The 18,368-nt window shown below is 42.3% G+C and overlaps 1 protein-coding gene across 3 annotated transcripts in view; it reads right to left on the reverse strand.

Annotated features, from left to right (window-relative positions):
- Positions 1–10,537, reverse strand: part of LOC310820124 (solute carrier organic anion transporter family member 3A1-like) — a gene marked incomplete at both ends in the record, with an annotated part of 31,055 nt that extends 20,518 nt beyond the window's left edge. For all 3 annotated transcript variants that reach the window (XM_083691654.1, XM_083691653.1, XM_083691652.1), the window contains 2 exons: positions 7,240–7,699; positions 10,382–10,537. In XM_083691654.1, coding sequence (XP_083547780.1) covers positions 7,240–7,699; positions 10,382–10,537 — 616 coding nt within the window. The remainder of the gene's footprint in view (positions 1–7,239; positions 7,700–10,381) is intronic.
- Between the last annotated feature and the right edge of the window lie 7,831 nt (positions 10,538–18,368).

An 18,368-nucleotide genomic window follows, 5' to 3' on the forward strand; every position in this document is an offset into this window, starting at 1 on the left:
AATTTAGAAATATTCCTTTGATCAAATGTAATGTTAACCATTGCATAAATTACACATAATCCTACGTAACCATTCCGCTTCAGATTCATACATACCCTTTCATTCCATCTGACAGTGAACATGTAGCAGTACATGTTGTTCAAGACCTCCTTAATCAGAAAATAGCTTTTGCATGGCCAGTGCACAGCCTTAGGTGATGATCAAACCTCTCAAAAAAGGGGAAATACAATTTTTTATTGGATAATATGAAGCACACAAAAGAAAAAAAGAAATGAGAAAAGTCAATGCAGCATATATCAGGTTTATGAGATACTTCATGAATATATATGAATATCTATCTATATAGATAGATAGATATATATAGATATATCTTTTACCTTTTTAGAAAAGCTCTTCAAAGTCATGTTATTCCTTATAATTCCTATCGATAGCTTAAATTACCTCGTCTTTTATTGTTGTTTTTTGTCAGTTTGCCCAACCTTAAGTGGGGCAATTTTGAAACTACTTTGAAAGTGCAAAACACAAATACTGATCGTTCTATGCAGCGTCTTCACTTTTAAGGTTGCATGATAATTAGTGTAGAAATTATTTTATGTGGCACTGTAAATGAAATAGGGATGGCAACCCCAGTATATGGGAGGTGGAAAGGAAATCTCTGAAAAGGCACACATAAAACAATAACATGCAGGATGCTTTCAGCTCAGACATCAAGAATGACATAAGAACTTTAATTTAATTTCCCCACAACCTTCTCTGTACAGTGCCTTTCAATCGATTGATCTCTTGAATAACCGATATATGTCACTACATCAGTATATCATGTCACAAATACATTGAGAAAAGTAATTTCAAATGTGTATTCCCTTTGTAAAATGTAGCATGCAAAAATACATCTATCGTCATATCAAAAACTGTATCAAATTTGGATAATGAATAGCGTGCTACTGTTCTTGTCGTTTTCTGGTTGCAACAAACAGCTTTAAATGGCAAAGGGCAAGAAAAGCCTCGCTGGTTTTATTGCGGCACTGCATAACATCACTTCAAGATGCAGATGTTAGATCCTTGATGATCACTCAGTGGCATCTATAAGCCATCTACGAACCACTAAAAACACTACTTATAGGTTTGCAAAGTTACAGGTAACCTATATTCAATTAATTAGATGACCTCCTACCAATGCTTAAATGTTAAATGAAAGTTGCCACAAGACGTGCTGGAGACCACAGGCCAGGGTACCGCTCAGAGTGATACCTGCCATGCATCTTACCTAACGTTGGCCCATCTACACTGCTCAGCAAATCATAACTCCAACTCAGACTTTAGTCATTATTGCTCTGCATACAACATCCCATCAACATGCCTCTTTCTTTCAATCCGCAGCCCACTATTTATACTACCAAAACATATTGCAGGAATATTGATAGTGATTCATTGCAAATCTAAATATCCATTTCATTGGTACATCAATATATCATCCAGTCATGACTACAGCTTATATTGCCACACAAATGAGTCCCAACTCAGTGTCTGCTGAGCGTTCATTGGTTGTTTTAGTTACAGTATTACTACATTTTAAAAAGGGAGGATTTGCATGCGTACATAACAACATTGAGACTTGAACTCCCAATTACAAAATTTGGTCCCATGAACTTTAATGTACATACATTCAAAGTTCATCCATAATTACAAATTTTGCTTAACTAAAGGTTAAAGGAAGTAAAATGATAAAGTTTGTACACAGTATTGGCTTGGGTCATTTGGTCACTAAAATTGATCTTTGTCATCCTAAATTAGGGATATACAACACTAGCACCCGAGACCTTTCTGAGGTAATTTTCCAAGTTGGTATATAAAAAACCAAGTTACTCTGAAGCCCTCAATGCTTTCGGAAAGATACAAAATACCTTGCATTATTAGTTATGGTGTCTTGCATGTTGCATGTAATTCAGCTATATGGCATTGGTTCGGTTTGGGGAAGCTCTACGAAAGTTCTCCGATTTCTTTTGCAACCGTACTTTCTCAGGATAGAGTCGCTGCGAGTCGATGGATGGATGGAGCCAAGCTCTGCGTGACGACGATCATAGTTCTCCAAATGAACGCAACCAAAAAAGACCTGATAAAATAAAATAAAATGTTGACTACTCAAAACAGAGTGAGATATGAGACCATCATACTGTAGCAGGGCCTGCAGAAGCCATCATACATATTTTTGGGGAATAAAAGAGCAACATCTAGACATAAGCTAAACAAACAAAAATACAAGAGAAGTCAACTCATAAACCATAACGGACAACGGTACGAGAAGCATCATTGTTATGGAGCCATTACGCGTATTAAAGGTTGTAGAGGGGGTTTAACGATAACCATAACATTTTCAGGCATTCCGCAAAAGGTGCCAAACATTAATTGTTTCTGTTGGTTACTTGAGGAAAAAACTGTCGTCTGATGGGAATATGAATAGTAAAAGCTGAAGCCAAAATTAAACATACAATAAGATCACACGACACCGCAACTATGGTAACAGCTCCTCTATTACAACACCTCAACAGGCAATACAAAGTAGGACCAATCTTCGCACCAGCTCAAATTCAATCTTTCTAGTAGATGCCTATTCAACGACTAACATGACTAATGTTCCATCAGTCTCATTCTTAGGGTCAATTTTTGCCAGAGAACAGACATCAGAAAACAAAGACAACTTCGACTTCTTACTATCCCAATTTGAGGGGTCAATAAGTTCAAGTTAATGAACATGCATAATACGCATATTACAGGTGGATACGTCATTTCTTAAAGTATATCAACACTCTGGCTTTCAGTACATTCAGTGTTACCTATTGTTACCTTTGAATTAAGAAAATAAGTTATACTCTACTATAAGGGGGCGGTTAGCTCTTCAGGGGAAGATAGGAGAAAGGCAAAGAGAGGCATTACTGTGCCTATATATCTGACATTATACTTTTAGGAGATGTTTAGATGGTCAGCAGTAGGCTATAGGCCTACAATAGTGTAAACCCAGATTCACGTTTCATTTTGTTATTAACATTGTTTGCTTGAATGTCCTTCTGCCTTTTCCATATGGGTCATATGGAAAAGGCATCCATCTATACTATTCTTAGCCCATTTTGAATGGAGATTGACAACTGAACTGAGACATCCATGTAGGGACCAGTTGAAGAAGTCATACAAACCAACAAAGGGTAAAGCCGAGCAATGACGACGTTAAACAATCTCTAAAACACTCCCAACAACTCGATTAAGCATGATGAAAAAAGATCAACAGACAATCCAATTGAATCCAATTCAATTGTTGCATTCAAGCAACAGAGGCACGTGAAATGTGCCTACTGGTGAGCTGAATTGGTCTATGATATCCATGATGATATGCCATTTAGTTAAACAAAACAGACCCCTCATAACCATACTCTTTCGCAATTAAATGTGCCTTTTCCCTAAAAACTGTCAAGATCTGATCAGAGGGCACCCTTAAGCCTAGTTTTTATGCAAGTACTAGACTAGAAATGGTGCATGTATGATTTAAATGTGATTTCATTATTTACACCCTGGGCTTGCTATTGTTCAGGTCACTCTCAAATTAAACACTTATCCCTCATTGGAATGACAACACACACACCCTTGAACATATCCATTCACTGGAAATAGATTAGCTTCAGATAAACTGTGTCCCCCAACGATGAAAAATGTACAGGTTGACAGATAATTCAACTACATCCTGATATGTAACTAGTTCTATCTGCATGGCCAGTGGCAACATTCCATGATGCATTTTTGCAGCTTGACTTCTCTATAAATGCTGTAGTTTCGGTGACCACAGAAACAAGTACTAGGCCTACACATATTCATCGAAGAACCAATTTGCTGGATACTTTCCACACACTAGAGATAGACAGACAGACTACAAACAACCAGTAAGATATAGCCTAGCCTACATATTGAATGTCCAACAAAAGTCAAAATAAATGTCAGTTTCACAATGATTTGCATATGCACTGTTACGCTTCACCATAGCTCAAAACTGAGATCATAACTAATGAACAGCAACATTTTATGGGGGGAGATTCAATGACAACCTATTGGCAGTTATTTCTGTAATAAAACATTAAAGGCATTATTCTCTGTAATATCACCCACTGCATGCTATTTGGCTAGTTAGTATCCCTCTCGACCATTGGGTGTAAAAATGAATTTCTGAATTAGTAGTGCACGTACATTACGTGTATCCGGGACCAGTTGGTTAACAAGCTATGCAATGAGTTGGTGTGGTCTCACCAGACAAACTAGCCTGGTATTAAACAAAGTAAGCTTCATGATGAACATCCACCTGCCCTCATCACCTCTCCTCTCTAAAACAGAACAATCTGAACGTCCAACCATCTGAAACACACTAGACTCAACTCAAGCAATAGCTCCAAAAGTCATTTTATTTTAGTGCAAAAATAACATTGTTATCAAATGTTGTACAGGTCTGGTAATCTAAGGTGCTGGCATAAATAGGTAACTTAAAACATGAATAAGCAGTATTAGAAACAAATTTAGGATGAACAAAGGATATGAGGTAAAATGATTTAGGAAACGGTGGAGTGAAAGATGAAGCGTTCAGCGTACTGAAACGAGAACATTCACATTTCATTGGACAAGCACATATTCTGCATTGATGAGGGTATCCTATAGAAAAAGCTGAGTGACTGATTTGAGTTCCCACAATAATACCAGCAACTCAAGTTCTATCCTAAAAATCGACCTAAATAACAAATTGTGAGATAACGAACCAAATTAGTGATACTTTTCATGAACTCTATATGGGTCTATGGGAATATAGCGGTACATGTTGTACATTTAAAATGTCAAGCCAAGGGTTAAAATAAGAGACAATACCCATAGTCAAATTCAGATTTTTGGTGGTGAGCTGCTATGACTTTCATTACCCTTTTCTTTACTGACATGTTACTTGCGAACATACCTACATATGCAACATGTCTATATTCAAAGATATGCAATACGCTTCTTTAAGTCAGATTGTATTGTTATCCATCATTGGTTTCTAAACTTCCCATATCCATCTCAAATAAAAAAAAAAGGTGCTAAAAATGCTGTTCCATTGGCATGTAGAAAAAAAGGAAAAAGCCAAAAGCTTTGTACGACCCACAAATACTTTCCTAACAATTTGGGTCTTACAGCTCAATGCTAAAGATCCCAAGACTTTCAAGCCACTTTTTTCTTGAAAAAACATTTAGAACATGCTTCAGGATAGCTTACAAAAACTAGGATTACAGAATGCCGGTTCACTGTCCCACATGGCAAACGTTGAAAAACGTTGAACCTCAATACAAGAATCAGATAGATATATCACGTGTAATTATGAGGAAATGACCAGCAGTGTGATGTTACCCTAACACTTGAACAGGTAACAAGAGGTAGAACACACAGCCATTTCCACACAATTGCACCTCCATGGTGGAGAGAGATTGATCAGATGCCGCTGTCACAAGTCTTTGGGCCTTTGTGACCAGCTCTCAGGGTCACATATATATACATCTTTTTGTCAGGGAAACACATGCTCTTATCAGAGGCAAACTTTAGCAGGACCTCGGTCGGTCGGTCTTCAGACAGTTCAGGGCCCAGTGATTCCCCCCTAATCCAACCAATCCATTCTCACGGTTCTACATCCTACGGGGGTGACCACAGCCTCATAAAAATGTCAAGATGCTACAACTAATTTTACAAACAACAGAACACCTTAGCCTCACACCCATGTCTCATGGATCATTAAACACCCTTCCATTTCCCCCATCCTCCTTGTAGAAGCCATTTTAGACACAGTCATACAGCCACAACCACTACTACAGCTCTCACACAGGATCATATATATATATATATATATATATATATATATATATATACACCTTTTACCCTGGAAACACATGATCTTATCAACGTCACGTCCGTGCCACTGTGGCAGACCCCTCGTTTGAAACTAAACATTTTTTAAAAAATGAACCTTTTTTTTTAAACCCCCTTTTATTAACCCTAACCCTTCATTATTGAACACAATACTAGCACTAGAGTAGCAGCCTAACCATTTTTTAATTGCACATTTTAACCCCCCAGTATTGAAGTTTTATTTTAAGCCTCATATGCAATTTTGACATAGATGCCTGTATGCCACATAAAGTCATCACCACCCCTCCCAACACCCCTTATCAGTGACAAACTTTAGCTGAACCCCCGATGGTTCTTCAGACAGTTCAGGGCCCCCCATGGGGGCCCCCACCCCTCACCCCTATTCCATCCAATCCATTCTCGCGGTTCTACAGCGCCCGAGGGTGACCATATCCTCATAAAAATGTCATGTTCCGACAAACCCAGAACACCTTAGACTCTCACCCACGTCTCATAGGGCAATAAACCCCCCTTCCCAACACCCCTTATCTGTGACAAACTTTAGCTGACCCCCCTATGGTTCTTCAGGCAGTTCAGGGCCCCCCAGGGGGGGGCCCCCTACCCACCCCTCCCTCCTAACCCACACCTTCCATTCTCACGGATCTACATCCTGTGGGCGGGGCCACAGCCTCATAAATTATGTGACGTCATCACTTTTTGTCACAATGTGTATACTATATTCTCTCTTGTGGAATCGACCATCCAGCGTGGCGCTGACATGTGACATGTCTTGACATTGCGGTGGGGTGGGTGGGGGTGTGGGGTGGGTGGTGGGGGGGGGGGGGGGGGGGGCTTTGGGACTGGGCAGACATGTCTTGACATTGCATTCAGAGTCGTGACAGGAGACTGAGAGGAAGAGTAGAGCCACAGAGAAGGGGGGGTGGGGTGGGGGGGTGGGGTGGGGTGGGTGTCGGGTGGGGGCTTTGGGACTGGGCAGACAGACCAGATTAATGACATTAAGCCTACATAGAAACCGTGGCCAAAATGAGTCACTCCATTAACCTTGGTCATTTGAGTCTGGGGGAGTCTGCGTGTGTTAAACATGATTTGATAACGGATCCATTACTCAATGGGGTTAATCCAAGAGGAAGTATGGCGAAAAACATTTGTCACAGACCAGCTCTGGCTCAGACAAATGACCTCATTACCTTTGTTGTTTCCAATAACGATCCTCGATCATAATCCCGTCTGATCACCAAACCGCTACAGCGTGGGGTTTTCAAAGCTAATCTCAGAGTTAACACCGCAACAACACACGCACCGTCCATTCCCACTCACCTATATACAGAGAGGAGTCTTTCCTCTTGACGTGGTCGTCGATGTAGGACACCCCCAGAGGCTGGACCGGCGTGGCCCCGATCCCCAGCAGGACCTGGGCTCCGATGAGCAGCAGGTACATCATGTTGGTGTTGGACTTATTCCCACACAGAAAGCCTGATCCTCTGCTCTCAGTCCTGGAGATGTTGGAGCACACGTCCCTGCCGTCCTCTGCGTGCCACGAGTCCCCTGAGTCGTACTCGTACTGGTGGGTCAGGAACTCCGGCAGGGCCGACAGCAAGGCCCCCAGCGCCATGACGATGCCGCCGCAGCCAATCAGCCGCGGCCGGTGGGCCTTGGCGCCGAAGTAGCTGACGAATAGGATGAGGGCCAGGTTGCCGATCTCGAAGCTGCTGGCGATGACGCCCACGTCGGCGCTCTGGAGGTTGAAGCGTCGCTCCAGCGTGGTCAGAACGCTCACCTGGAACACACACGGGGAACCGCTGTGGTCATTAGGCTAGCACAACACGCTCTGTGTACTAGGGCTATATGGTCTATTATACTACTGTTCATCTATCTACAGCGAGGCAAATTAATCCAAACATTCTTCCAGAATTTCTAGATAATTCTATAATTGTTCTAACAGCTCTAATGGAGAGGAGTTGGGTTTCAGTGTTAAATTGTAATCTAATATCAAGCCAGGGGCAAGAAAGTGACACTGGAATTTTACCTAGATCCTAATGCAAAAAAATTGGATTGCGTCACATTATTTCAACCTCTATTATATATATATGTGTAGACCGCCTCAAACTTAACCTTTAAATTCAGGGACTTTAAAATGTGTCCTCAAATCTCCCAGGCTCCTAGCCCCATTTCTGAGGCCCAGCAGAGTGGAGCTCAGAGGAACATGGCTGTCCATGGCCAGCGACCCTGGAATGTGAAGAGAGAGGCTGGAAACATCACCATCTGTCTCCCTCCCCTCCTCAGAGCCCATGCCAAGAGCTGAGACCTGTTGAAGGCATAGCTGGGGTGCTCTGCAGGGAGGGAGGGCTGCATCCAGATTTTCTGCCCCCTCCCCCCCCCCCGTTCCACCGAAGCTAAACCAGCCTGCCTGATGCCAAGCAGTGAGGGAGTGTGAGGCCCAAACAACAGGAGAGAGGGCTTTTGCCTGTACTGTAATCTCCGTCGGTAACCTCCTCTAGAACTATCGTTTGTTACAGAACATCCGATCCATCCTTTTCCTTTCTCCTTAATGCGAGCGACACCAATTCCCCTTTGATGATATTTTACATCACCGACTTGTCATTTTAACTCGAGGCCTATCACGTGTACGTGACGTGTTATGAAACGGCTATGATAACAAATTAGCCCACAGGACGGATAAAAGGCCCGTTCGACACATGAATAAAACCGACGTTGTCATTCCAAAACAAAGCCGTGCAGCAAAGCAACCTGTGGTACCCTACTGTAGGAGAACAGTGATAAACACCTATAACGATGTTTGCCTAGGGGCTCCTCAAGCTATACTGCCTCAGCAGTCTGCTCTGCTGTTCGTTTGCTGGGCCACTAAGAAATCTGGCTAGACAGCACTCCACCCAGCTAATTTAGAGGCACTAGGAGCTACCCACATTAGCATGAAGGGGGCTAACAAATCCGCCATTGCATACCAAAATAGGATGATGACAGCCATGGGAGAGTTGTGTTGCAGCCATGGAATAGTAACCTACTTCTGTAACATACATAGAACAGTGAGGTGGGACCACTGTGGGCTACACATCCATACACAAGTCTTTCATTTTCCTTTTCAACTAAAACCAGTGATGGCGTGTGAGTTTCACAGCGTGAAGATGCACCCTTGGAATAGTAACCTACTTCTGCAACATGCATCAGACAGGGATGTAGGGGCTACCTATTGTATCAACAGGCAAATATTAATAACTGAAACCTGTGATGGTGTGTGAGGTTTATAACATGAGGAGGATGAGCACATGATAATATTAGGCATATGATTATGGTACAGGTACAAGGGAAAGTAAATTGCAACCAGAGAGTTGATCAGGCAAGCCATCAGTCCTGAGAGTAGGTCTATATTCCCATGGCTTATAACTGCACTCCCAGTGTATGTCATTTAATAACTATGAGACAGCTCTATGATTTGGACAACCCTGCTTCAATGAAATGTCTTGCAAATTCACTGCACCAACACATCAATAGATTTTGTGGTCAGAGACTTAGACGAGAGGGCAAACTATTGATTGTTTACATTTACATTCACATTTATGGCATTTAGCAGACGCCTTTATCCAAAGCGACTTACGACAAATACATTTGTTTAAGTAAGTGAATCACCTATCCATCAGTCATCATAAGAAAAAGTAATCTATGCTCACACCAGGGGCTATTGGCAGTCACAATGCTAGAACGCTGATTGCACACGAAGCGCTTCACTAGACCCAACTAATGTCATATGAAATTGCATCTGCATTTTAATACACTGATAGTATTGTGTTTTTTTTGTCTGTTGGGCCTACCCCAACAATGACATCAGTAGCCTATTTGCAGCCTGTGTATCACATTGTTATACAGGGGAATTTCATAATGAACAGGTTTATGTGTAGATTAACCATTCTGATGAGGCCATAACCACTGTGTGATTGCTGCAGTGGCGAATAACACCTGGCAAACGGCAAAGGCCTAGGATGTGTTTTGAAGGTGTATATCGGGCCTATAGCATTTTCATTTGCTGCATTTCATTGGGCCATCAAAATACGCATTTCTATAGAGACGAGATAAACCGGCGAAGAGAGCGTGGATGATTGTTGTGACGTGCCTTCTGTCGTGATGACTATTGAACTGGTGCATAGTCTAGTGGCCTAATGCGTATGCTATAAATCAATGGATAGTGAAAATCCTCAGGGGTGATTGTAACGGAAGGCGCACTAATATGATTACCGGGAATCTAATGATCAACAAAAACGCCGCACCGCCGGCATAACATTGTTACGCATCACGTAATGAATGACAGTCTGGTGAAGTCCGTTGCACTTGACCTGATGCCACTTATTCACCCAAAAAAACAAACAAAAAATACATCGTAGGTTCATGTGAAAAATAATATTCTGCATCAGTAGAAGGTTAGGTCGTCGTTCGATGAATAACTTACCAGATACGCTCCAACCGTGCCCTGCGCCAACATAAGCGCACATTCCGACACTAGAAATATTTTAATGTTAGAAAAACATGAAGACTTTTTCTGGTTATCATCGTGTTCAGGGTCTTCGGTACTCCTCTCTGTACATATCTGATTTTTCACCTGCATCCTTTTGTAACGGTTTCACGCTCCGGCTGTGTTTGGCGGCAGGAAACTAGACGGATCCAGTCTGATGATGACCATTGGCAACGGGAGATAACCTAGACTGCAGGAGGTGCGAAGCTTTGTCAGTAGCCGGTCTCGCTGGTTAACACTGCTATGTCCACACAGCATAAAACATAGTCTGTCAAAGACAATAAATTGATCTGATGCCGGTGTTGCGCTGGATCCAGACGGCTTCTAAACATTGCTCGCGCATCGATTTAAGTGTAGCATAAATGAACGCCCCCGACAAGACGCAGCATTGAAGGACATTGTTCTCCCCTGACCATTATTACTGACCGCGACGGTTATTTTCAGGTCCTTTTTCGTTGACTCGGATGTACAATCGCAATCCTTGTGTCCATATCATGCGGTTTGAACGTGTGTTCTTCCCAGAGACCATGCGTGTGGAGCGTTACTACGTATACTCTCAGTGGAGCTGTGTAACCTGCACCAAAATACCACCCTCTCTCTCTCTCTCTCACTTTCGCGCGGTCTCTCTCTCACACACTCTCTCTCTCCCTCCCTCTCTCTCTCTCTCTCTCTCTCTCTCTGTCTGTCTCTTTACCTCTACCCCCTCCTCTCTCTCTCTCTCTCTCTCTCTCTCACGCACACACACACACACACACATTCTCTCCCTCCCTCTCTCTCCCCCCTCTCTCTCTTCTTGAAGGTTATATATGTCCATTCCAGCATATCAAAAACTGTACAAGATATCTGGTGGATTACGATTGATATTTCACCCGCATCTTCAAACACACAGTAACATACATTTTATGTATTTACTTGTATACTCATATAAGCAACTGGCTACAGCATATACTGTACCTCAAGCACTGCACTTGTACTCGCCTTCACACACACACGCACGCACGCACGCACACAAACTGTCCTGTTGAATTTCAGATCGTGTGTGTATGTGTGCATGTGCATGTGTGTGCGTGTGTGTTCGCCTCATATCAATCTATAGCCTCTGTGACCAGACCTAACCCTTTCATCACAGCGCTCCAGTGCTTTTCCCCGTGCAGAGAACAGTTAAAGGCACAGTGGTGTGCCAATGCCTTACTGTAACCTCCTGTTGCCATGGCACAGTAAGTAGCTTTCAGGGGTGTCAGGCTGTCTTTTTAGAACATAATAAGTTAAATAAGACACATGTCAATGGGCCGGGGCTCTTATCACAGTAATTGTCTCTTTTAAAAAAAAAAAAAATGTTTTTAGGGCATTTCGGCTTTATTGGGATAGAGACAGTAGAGATTGACAGGAAGGATGGGTGAGAGAGGAGGGATGACATGCAAGACGTGTCTAGGGTCGGAATCGAACCAGGAACCTCGCGATTAGGTGGTATGTGCTATGCAACTAAGGCCCCACAGTTATTGTCTTTTAACTACATTTCAGGTATCACTTTCCTTGAGGACAAAATTCGAGACTATACAAATGAGGTAACACACAAAATAAGGCTTGAGGGGCTACATATACACTATAGTACTCAGTGTTGGGGAAGCTACTCTGAAAATGTATTTAATCGCTAGTTACTTTACAAGGAAACATGTTCAGCTACACTAAAGCTACCGTTAAGAGAAATATAGTGAGTCAAACTAGAGCTACATTGAAAAAGTAGCTCACTACATTGAAACTACTTCGTCCAACACATGACAGTTAGTCAGTCCTTGGCAGACGACCAGTCCGTATGACAGAAACCGATACAACTGAAGCGCTGTGAAATCACTGAGAAAGATAAAAACAGGTGAGATGGGAAGCAGTGAGGGAACAAATAGTACGGACATTTGAAGTTCAAGGGCTGGAATAATAGTTAAATTCCTATTTCTTTATTTGTTTTGGGGGGAAGATGTAGTGAGTAGTGGCAGTAGCTCACTTTAACTACCACCAAGCTACAGCAAGATGTAGTTAAACTAATAGTCGAGCTACATGTAGTGGAACTACTCCCCAACACTGACAGCATCATACCTGAATGAGGTAACTAACATACTGTACGATACCACTCAATGGGTGCCTATATGACTGTGCCATCTAAACTGTCTATTAATCAATCTATCAGTTTGACCAGGACCCTGGTTGGGTCTTTAGAATGGCCTCCTAGTTAGTCTGTAATGAGGCGCTCACACCAGGCATGGCTGACTTCCAGTGACTCATCTATGTACACTATACAGCTGGCTCTTCAACATTTCCTGTCACAGCTCCCTATCTGACAGCTGCAAGTACTACACAACCTCAGACCTCAGGCAATATGCTGCTCCACAATGCCCCAGGGTCTCTCCTGCTCTCTCTCTCTCTCTCCTCTCTCTCTCCTACTCTCTCTCTGTCCTGGTCGCTCTCTCTCTCCTGCTCTTTCTCTCTCTCTCCTGCTCTCTCTCTCTCCTGGTCACTCTCTCTCTCTCTCTCTCTCTCTCTCTCTCCTGCTCTCTCTCTCTCCTGCTCTCTCTCTCTCTCTCTCTCCTGCTCTCACTCTCTCTCTCCTGCTCTCTCTCTCTCTGTCTCTCTCTCTCTCTCTCTCTCTCTCTCTCTCTCTCTCTCCTGGTCGCTCTCTCTCTCTCTCTCTCTCTCTCTTCTCTCATCATCGGTCCTAATGTATGACTCTGCAGTTTTATATGGTTTTATGCCTTACAGTTGGAGTCATCATATTTTTCTCGACTTTCAAATCCATACAGTCATCCAAGGACGGGGATGTGTCGGTTCAGTTACTAACTTGGTTAAAGAGGGAAAGCACAAGTTATGAAAAACATCAAACATTTTCATGGTGCCCAAATTGCTCCCAAAATACAGTGAAATTGCTATCAGTTTGCCAAACAGCTATGATTCCGTTCAATGCTCAAACAACCATGTAACTCAAAAGCATTTAAGTGAACATTTATGTGTTCTGTTGTTTGCGTTTGTGACAGCAGAATATTGTTTTGTGAGATGGTAGAATTGCCACAGAGGGCAAAATATTGACTCGGTGCAGATTATAGTGTTACAGTAAATTAAAATAATTTCCGAATCGATTTGCAATGCCAAGCAAAAAAAACGGTACATTTTCATAAAAGTTACAACATAACTGTAATCACACATTGGTTGTGTGGTTAAAGATAAACCACTGGATGCTGGGTAGCAGTAGAACCATGCGATGGTTAGGCTACATCTGTAATACATGCCATTTAGCTGACAGTTTCATCCAAAGCGACTTACATTGCAGTGAGTGCATACATTTCAGTATACATGGTCCCAGCGGGAATCGAACCCACAACCTTAGCGTTGTTAGCGCCATGTTCTACCCACTGAGCCACAGAGGACTGTGCTGCGCGGTTGCGTAGCAATTAGCTGCACTGAGCCGTAGGCCTATCTCCCATGGCCAGCCAGGTGCAGGCAGGGCACGACGGCCCCGGGCGTTACATGATGCCGTGCAGCAGTGCAGCAGTTTCACCTGCAGGGCAGGACATGTCAACATGCCATGGACTTCTCACAGGGAGAGGAGAGGAGCAGAGAGGAGTCACCGCAGACCACAGCTTTTAAACGCTTATTGCTCGCTTCAGTGTCATGACATTACATTAATTGTGGTTGATGTAAAAGATATTGACCCATTTTTTCTTTTTTTTTCTTCTCCCCACACGTTTATTGTGGTCGGCCGTCTTTTAGCACCACAGAGCGTGCATTTTTAATCACCCATTGCAGGGCTTGCTGTTCAGAACGGGAATAATCAAGGGGAGATTTCCATATCAATCACTCCTCTAATAACTTAGTAATTGCAGTGTTATTACACTAGTATGAGAGGAATTGTGTGTGATGTATTACCTCAACTCCATATCCATAACATTATTAGTAATAGTGAGAGGATCAGGCAGACAGACAGACAGACAGACAGACAGACAGGCAGACAGACAGGCAGGCAGGCAGGCAGGCAGACAGACAGACAGACAGACAGACAGACAGACAGACAGACAGACAGGCAGGCAGACAGACAGACAGGCAGACAGACAGGCAGTTTTACATGAGGGGACAGAATTACTTTGGAGAAGTTTGCTTCCAGTGTGAGTTCATGTTTAGAGACCATTAAAATGCTCTTACCATATTTATGCCATGATTTATTAAACAAGCACTTTTGTTTTCCCCAGTCTGCTCAAGTCTCATGCAGTCAAGTCATGCATCTCAACTAAAACCAGCACAACAATGTTGACATGTCAACTGCTACTTTGGCAATATAATGCATGAATTGTTAGTGTATACAGCAGCTATTGTGGTAGTATACCTCTAGACCTACCCCGATGATACACAAGCTACAATATACAGTATATATATATCATATAAGATATACCACCAAATTAATATAATAATTAATATTTATATCTATAAGATACCCCACCAAAAATACTCAAACATTTACTGTTTATATATACCCTAACTCTATGTATTTTTTTTCAGATTTTTTTTTTACAAAAATCATGGAGAAATTATTCATTATGCATCTACTGTAGGACCACCTTTCCACATCTTCCATACACTTTGGAGTGCAGTGTCACACTACCTCCTGACTGAGTCATGCAGAACTAATGTAAATGACAGTAATGTCGCACACAAGTACAGTTGTGTACACAGAATATTCACAGAATACTGAACCTGCAAGCAGTAAAACGCACAGTAAAATACTTCCCGCAATCACTGTACAAGATGAAAGCACTAAGTACCAAGGTCACTGTCTATCTGTGTTGGCTTGAAGAGCCCCAGCACACTTGAAGGGGTTTATCAGTACCAATTCAATACCATCTGAAGCAAGCAGAATCTATCAGTTCAAAATGTGGACTCAGCAGTAAGACCACCCATTTCTCATGGAGTCACTGAGAGTGCCTAGGGTGATTTAGAGACCAAATGTAGTGCCTCTCTTGCTGATTTAGAGTGAATGGGTCGAAGACAGATTATTTCAGATGGGGAGACCAAATATTCACAAAGCTCACAGACAGGAAGGTGCATGCTGATTTACTAAATGTCAAACAACCTATAAATAGCTTGAGTTGTTATAGATGCTTTAAATGTTACCATGGTGGTGTAGGATGTATACTGTACCTAGTTTCTCGACGAGAGGTTTTACAATGGTCACTCTAATTTACAACAAACAAGGAGGACTTTATTGATTGTCTTTTGCATATCAACCAGGCTATATTGATGATCAATATCCTATTCAGTGAAGCCAAAACTCAGCATAAAAATTGCTGCTTGCCATTGTATTTGGGGAAGTAATTACTGTATATTTACTTGATTGACATCCGTGTGATTATGATGATCCACCAACCACAGAAAACGCATACAGCATTATTTTTTTCACAAGACATTACACAACACTGCTAGTCCAGCCTGGTCCTAGGCAGGTGCAGCATGTGTTTCAGCCACGCCTGTTCACCCTGGCAGAAATGACATTAAACTGATAAGATATGAAATCAGTAATTATCTGAACATGAAAAAAAGGCACATACATGTACTGTACGATTGTTTATGATTATTTGTCGCAAGGGTTATGTTATTGTCATGCCAAGCATGTAGCTCTAACGTTCTACTGCACATTGCAGACGCGGCCAAAATGTTTCTTTTAACCAGCTAATGATCTTCTTCAATGAACGCATTGGGTTGTGAAAAGACCTCTCATGAGAGCTGTAGCCTTAAGCTCCCGCTTATAGAGTACACAAGATATCCTAGGAAAAGAAAATGATATATCCCCCGTGAATAAAATACTATGTGTCTGTGGAGACCATTCCATGCATTACAATGATCCCGTCCTCCGATTTCTACCTCCACCAGCCTCCACTACTACCTATCTGTACATGCCATAACGGCGTGTGTTACAGAAACATATAACACCGATCCATCCGTTCTACAAACACAGATCAATGCTGTACATTGTCTTCTTGCCAGAATCACCTCTTCTATAAGTGCCAATCTAATGTCTTAGATTCATTTGTGAGACAGCAAATATAGGGCCAAAGAAATTACCACCACTCTGGCTAACTGGATTGATTTTCCTCCCGGGCTCTAAGATGTCTTTGACAGCCAAAATTTACTGTGCCCTTTCTCCATGAGTAAACCTTAGTGCTACCTCAGCAGTACCTACAGAGCAGCTATGTGTGTCTCCCAACCGCCTCCATTGTAAGACTCTAATCTGCCTGCTGACTCCTGCTGTGGCAAACACAACATCCAAACATGGAGGCTTTGTAATGTTGTTGTTTTTTTACATATAAACACTCAATGCACTTACGGTCCATGCTGTTGTTACTGTGTTTATTAGGCAGGTGGACATTTGTTCAATCTTACAGTAAGTGCTCTCCAACAATACATGTGGGGTGGGGGGGGAGAAAGGAAACGCAATTTAAATTGTTTTTGTCGGTGGTACTGTACTACATGTAGTTCATAGGTTCCATTACAAGATTTGCTTATTGTGGGGGACTGCCTTAACTCATTTAGTGCCGAGGATGAATACAGTCACGCAAATTGTCAACTTTCTAGAGTGCCACGGGTGACTTTATTCACCAAAAATGCATAAATGATGACGCTTCATTTGGTAGCCAATTAAAGTATTGCTGCTAGGTAAATACCGCATAGAACAGTTGGCACTAGGTGGTGAGTGTTTTCCGGAATTCTTTGGCAGTTAGTGAGTTAATATACCGGCTTTGAAGAGAAAAAAGAACACTCCTAGTTCAATATTATGAGAGAAACATTTGCCATTTCCCCATCATTTTTGGATTATAAACCCCTAATATTACGAGCTAAGAGATTAGAAAACTAAAGATTAGCTTGAATGTATTGTCCTCTATCGTTGTCTCACTACTACAGTACATGTAAGACCAATACCCCATGAGCCAACGACAGGGTAGGCCTGTAGCCTCTACGGCTAGGGAGAGTAGCTTACAGTTAGCTCCTATTGTGCTCCCTTCCTTCCCCTCTCATTCCAGAAGATTACCCGACCCTTTCATAGGGTTTTATAGTTTTCAGGCTAGGCCTTGGCCACAGAGGCCCTGCTCTATGTGACTGCATACCCAGGCCCTCTCAGCTGGGTGTTAAATAGCACAGCCCCAGTCATTCAGCATAATGCACCATCCGCTATGCTAGCTAGGCTCAAATCAGGGCCCAAACAGCTCAAACAGCAAATAGCTCCAGCTTTCCCCCATTCCTTCTCTTGACTATACTGTAGTACTTGTTTTTAACAGAACAAAGCTCAGTCAAATCTGTTCAGCCATTACCAAATTCCTGAGGAAGACATTGCTGCGTGGCATATTCCGTGAAGAAGCTGTCAGTGATTTTCAATAGCCACATGATGAATGCTAAAAGCTCTATTTTCCTCAGCTTTTGAGGCACTTGTCTTGAATTACGCTGCTTCAAATGAAAACAAGAGCCTAGGGTGTACCAGCAGACATCCCCATGCTGTTATTTTGAGATCTTTGAACCTATCGTCCTGTCAGTCTTTTTTAAAGAGACTAAATTCAGCCGGCGCGCTCAGCTTGAGAAATGAGACAAATGAAAATTAGTCTTAATCACTCCGTCAAAACTATGGCTATAATTATGAAAGCTATTACTGCCCTGGCAGCTTAGAGAAATAGGATTCAGGCTCGTAATGTCTAAATTCTCCACAGTGACTAGCACCACCACCGCACACTTCTCATAAATCAGTCTCAGACACTTCATAAATACTCGTAAGGGTAATAAAACCTTAATGTGCTCCTTATTCCATCCCGGTATTGTAAGTGCCCTCTCTGCAACCCCTAAGGCTTTAAAATAATTCCCCATGTTGCATCCGTTGGCTGAGCTTCACATGTACAGCAGT

The sequence above is a fragment of the Argentina silus genome, assembly GCF_951799395.1.
Source record: "Argentina silus genome assembly, chromosome: 19".
Lineage (NCBI taxonomy): Eukaryota > Metazoa > Chordata > Actinopteri > Argentiniformes > Argentinidae > Argentina > Argentina silus.